This window comes from Bactrocera neohumeralis, chromosome 5 (assembly GCF_024586455.1).
Source record: "Bactrocera neohumeralis isolate Rockhampton chromosome 5, APGP_CSIRO_Bneo_wtdbg2-racon-allhic-juicebox.fasta_v2, whole genome shotgun sequence".
Lineage (NCBI taxonomy): Eukaryota > Metazoa > Arthropoda > Insecta > Diptera > Tephritidae > Bactrocera > Bactrocera neohumeralis.
This window is the reverse complement of record NC_065922.1, coordinates 36,064,266-36,068,963: the sequence shown is the minus strand read 5'-3', so window position 1 is coordinate 36,068,963 and position 4,698 is coordinate 36,064,266. Positions and strand designations below refer to the sequence as shown.

Below are 4,698 nucleotides of genomic sequence, written 5' to 3'. Positions count from 1 at the left end.
ATCAAACAAAAATTTATGCAGAACAATTAAAGTAAAAAAAAAAAAAAAACTTAACGAAATAAGTGTTTTCTTTAAGCCGAATACTGACGCGTACTTTGGGTAATTCTAGCGTGCAAAAAGATATGAAGCTAGATATTTTGTGGACAATTGTTATCGTTCATCTGTGGGAGAAATGGCCTCTTGTTCCATGTGCCATAAAAATTCGACCTTGGGATAACTTTGGTGATAGTAAATGAGTCATAATCTTTACGATCTATTATCGAAACAAATGCCTTAACACTAGTAGTTAATTTTTTACCCAATGATGGGCTCTTGCATTAAATGGATGGCTGAATTGTTTTGATTGAATGCTAATGCATTCAAACCAGCTGTGGTCGGATGGTTACATGACATGAATTTTTTGAAGTTTTCGCTTTATTTAAACAACTATTTTTTATTATTTCCTTTATTATGTACATTTTGATGTATATCACATAATCTAAGTATATATATAAAAGAAAGTTGATGTTAGTTACACCATTTATAACTTAAGAACGGCTGAACCGATTTGGCTGAAAATTGGTGGAGAGGTAGCTTAGAACCAGGGTAAGGACATATTATACCTTTTATCTCTTTATGTCAAAGTTTAATACAACTCATAGATACAAAATTTATATTTTAAATCATAAGCATTTGTTCAAAATTCATGTTTGTAGGAATCATTTGAATATATGTGTACAATTTTAAACAGTCTTCTCAAAAATAATACAATTGCTAAATATTTGGAATCGAAGAAAACAACTGCCACCAAATACGCAGTGAAATAGATTATAACTGGCTCAGTAATCAGTCGTTAAGTATGTGTTATACCACGTGCATCCCAAAAGACTGATGTCATAACCTTTCCCGTCGCCTTTTTCGTTTTTCCACGCCTGAGAACCGGTTCATCAGTGAAGTCCGCCAGAATTACGGTCGATTCGACTCCAGTGGGAAATGATGGAGCTATGTTTTATCTATGTATCAGCCACAGTGAAGCGTGGACGGGTCCTCTAGTCATAATAAACTCAGAACCGCCGATTTTAGTATATAATAAACTAGAGGACCCGTCCACGCTTCACTGTGGCTGATATATAGTATATATAATTCTACTACTACCATCTTTATGATTTCTATTAGTTGGATTATTACTATTACTTAATGAGGTATAGCATTTTTGTGAAGCAACTTGTGAGTTTACAAAAAAATGGATCATAAAGCATTTCGTGTGTTAATAAAGCATTGCTTTTTGTGGGAAAATACTGTTGAATTTGGGCTCAGGGAAATCCACCGATGAAAAGATATTTGCTAAGCTTAAAGAGGCGATAGCTCCGTGCAAAGTGGGTGCCTCGCAAGTTCACAATCCAACAAAAACAACGAATAACTGATTCTGAGAAGTGTTTGTGTGCTCTCTAATCGGAATAAAGCCGAATTTTTGCGTCGGTGATAGAAATATAGCTCCATCATTTCCCACTGAAGTCCAATCGACAGTCATTCTAGTGGACTGCACATGATGAACCGGTTCTCAAAAGACGAAAAGGAGGCTTTTAAAATCAGTTTTTGGGATGCATGGTATAGTACACACTCAATGACTGATTAGTGAGCCAGTTATAATCTATTTCACTGCATATTTGGTTGCACTTCTTTTCTTCTATTCTAAATACTTAGCAATTGTATTATTTTTGAGGAAGAATCTGTTTAAAATTGCTCGCATATATTCAAATGATTCCGACAAACATGAATTTTTAAATTATTATTTTTTTAGCCAAATCGGTTGATCCGTTTTTGAGTTATAAATGGTGAGGTTGTTTTTATCATTTTTTTTTATTGTTTTTATCATTTTTTTTTTGAAGAAATGAAATATTCAAATGATTCATAACGTGAATTTTGAACAAATTTTTCTTTTGAACATAAGGAGATTAAAAGTATCCTATGTCCTTAACCTGGTTCTAAGCTACCTCCCCACCAATTTTCAGCCAAATCGGTTAAGCCGTTCTTGAGTTATAAATGGTGTAACAACAATTTTCTTTTATATGTATATACCGATGTATATAGATTTTATTACATATTTGAAACATATTTCATTTAACACTTTTTTGTATATACATACATATGTATGTATTTTTGTTATGAGTTTATAAAAGTATATTAACCTATATTAATATTTAAATAAAACCAATTATAAAACATGTCCGTCTGTCTGTGTATTTGCAAAAAATTCCTCAGCTTTTGAGATATCGATATAAAATTTTGTGCACGCACTTTTCTTCCCAAGAAGCTGCTCATTTGTCAGAGCCGCCGATTTTGGAACTTTGCCATACAAATTGTTCGATCAAATTTAAGTTCCTGTCTTTCTGAAGCTATCTGCACGAAATTTTTCAATCATTGAATAAATGGTTGAGGTCGGACCACTATAGCTGCCATCCAACCTAATCGAACAAAATCATGGTACTATATATTTTCTAACACAATTTAATTTGGTACAATTGCAGCTAACTTTATTGCTTGTTTTTTTTATTAAGCTTCGGGTTCTAGTTTTATGTTCATTACCAGTTCGGTTACTCTTTGCATTGCTATCGCTTGCTTTCGTTCACTCATTCCACTGATAGTTTCCATAATCATTTGACCAAAACCTTGTACAGCAGGATTTTGGTGACGTGATCTCAGACTTCCATAATCTTGTTTAATCATTTTTAAAGCTGCATATAAATCACGATTCGCATTTTGTGTATGATAAGATTCATTTTGTATTTCCGGTTTAAACGTTGGTGATGATTGTGACGTATCGTTAGGAATGAAAACCTCAACCTCTTCCTCTAATGTATCCGTCTCGGATAAGATAGATGCAGAACTTTTAAATTGGTACGGTTCCGTAAAACATTCATATTCATTAGCATCTTCTTGTCCATTCATGGAAGATTCTGCCCTATAATCCATTTGTGGTTCCTTACCTTCAGCGGTAAATATCCATTTCTGACGGTTCCTATCATAAAAAGATATTTATTAATTAAAATTAAATACTAATTCATTACATTCCTTACACTCGAGGTACTATGTGTGACTTTAAAAAAGTCAGTTCATTGTATAGCGGCCATAGGTTTGGCGTAGTCATACCATTATTAGCAAGTGCACTCACCCGACGGTTTTCTTTGGTAAAGCGCTCCCTCAAATTCGTCCAACGACGTACACAATCCTGTTCTGATTTTATAATATCATTAATGTTGGAATACTTTAAATTCGTATTGATATTTGGGAGCTATACAATACCATGAACTCCCATCTCATGAGCTATGCGCTGCCAAGCAGCTCTTTTCTTTGAAATGGATTTGAAGTCCATATTATTTTTGTTGTAAATGCAGTCATACTGTTTTACTAGTTTTACAAGTTTTGAATCCTCCATTATAAACTGTTATTAAATTGAAATATTAAGTATACTTAATGTAGTTTAATTAAAATATTAAGTATACTTAAAGTAATTGAACTTAATGCAGTGACTTTATGATCGTAGAAAAATTTCTCTTTTACGTCACGTTACGATTTAACTAAGATTCAGGGTTGCTATTATATTATCTGAATTTTTTTCTTTAAGTTTACAAAAAATCTTCAAATTTCTTTTAATAGTTTTAAACAATAAAATTTTAGTTTACCTTTATTCTAAACAAAATTATTCAGTTGAATATACACATTCAAAGATTTGTTGCCCAAACTCTTAATTAAAGTTAAAATTTCCCTTGAATTTTATCTCAACTGGCAATGCTATCATGTAGCGTAGGTTTATGCTGTAGTCGTATAATTTGTGAAGCGCGAATTTGTAAGACAAATTAAGTGATTTAAATACATTCCCTCCGTTAGCCAATTATCTGAGGTTTGTTTTAAAATTTAATTTAATGAGCTTTCATTGATTGGGTTTACCACTATATTAGCTTCAACAGTATGCGACCACCTATTAAACCGGGACCCAAATCATTTAAGAACAAGACTTCATCATTGAGAAAATCACCAAGGCGTCCGGCAACAGATTTAGGTGATTCAGATACTAGTAGCGAAGTGGACCAAGTTTTAGAAAGAGTTGATCAGCGCACTCACAGCCACCTACGAACGAACATTTCAAAAGGACAACGTTCCCACGGGAATGATTTAGCACAACACAGTGGAAGAAACTTTCAAAGTATGGGGGAGTCAAGTCAAATTGATCCTATACAACGGCCTATGACAGTTAAGTTAGTGAAGCGCAACAGAAAAGGCGTTCCGAATCGAAACTTTGTGAAAAGTTATAAACTACTAGTAAATCGTGTGGATTTTATGATACCCCGTGCATCGTTTTCTCGTATTGTACGCGAAATTTTAATGAGTTTAGATACGAATGTTCAATATATAACTCAAACCGCTTTTGAAGCTCTCCAGACAGCCACTGAAGCGTATATTGAGGGCCGTTTGGAGGATGCTAATTTATTAGCATTGCATGCGCGTAGAGTCACCTTAATGGTTAGAGATTTGCAGCTTATAAATTATTTACGGTGTCGCGAAAGGTAAAGCAAATCTAAAATGTAACTTATCCGAATGTATGTATATATAATTCAAAATGATTATTTAAGTAGAAAGTTATCAGTTTTTAAAAAAGTAAAACAGCTCGCTTGTCAATGTTTGTAAAAAATACGTGTTATGATTTTGTTTTCAATATTT

At 33.2% G+C, this 4,698-nt stretch overlaps 2 protein-coding genes across 2 annotated transcripts; one reads left to right on the top strand and one right to left on the bottom strand.

Moving 5' to 3' along the window:
- Window positions 1-2,125: 2,125 nt before the first annotated feature.
- On the bottom strand, window positions 2,126-3,525 carry LOC126759864 (transcription factor Adf-1-like). Its single transcript, XM_050475030.1, has 3 exons — window positions 3,283-3,525; window positions 3,057-3,213; window positions 2,126-2,998 (listed from the first exon to the last, which is right to left on the bottom strand). The coding sequence occupies exons 1-3, from the start codon at window positions 3,413-3,415 to the stop codon at window positions 2,533-2,535; spliced, it is 756 nt and encodes a 251-aa protein (XP_050330987.1). The 5' UTR covers window positions 3,416-3,525; the 3' UTR covers window positions 2,126-2,532.
- Window positions 3,526-3,763: 238 nt separating this feature from the next.
- On the top strand, window positions 3,764-4,669 carry LOC126759866 (histone H3.3 type b-like). The gene is made up of 2 exons (XM_050475033.1): window positions 3,764-3,880; window positions 3,939-4,669. The coding sequence occupies exon 2, from the start codon at window positions 3,949-3,951 to the stop codon at window positions 4,546-4,548; it is 600 nt and encodes a 199-aa protein (XP_050330990.1). The 5' UTR covers window positions 3,764-3,880; window positions 3,939-3,948; the 3' UTR covers window positions 4,549-4,669.
- Window positions 4,670-4,698: the final 29 nt, after the last annotated feature.

Coding starts and splice junctions, on each gene's coding strand:
- LOC126759864 (XM_050475030.1), bottom strand. CDS start 3,415: ATGGAGGATTCAAAACTTGTAAAACTAGTAAAACAGTATGACTGCATT. Junction 3,214..3,282: donor TCATGAGATGGGAGTTCATG/GTATTGTATAGC, acceptor TTATAAAATCAG/AACAGGATTGTGTACGTCGT. Junction 2,999..3,056: donor TCACACATAGTACCTCGAGT/GTAAGGAATGTA, acceptor TTTTTATGATAG/GAACCGTCAGAAATGGATAT.
- LOC126759866 (XM_050475033.1), top strand. CDS start 3,949: ATGCGACCACCTATTAAACCGGGACCCAAATCATTTAAGAACAAGACT.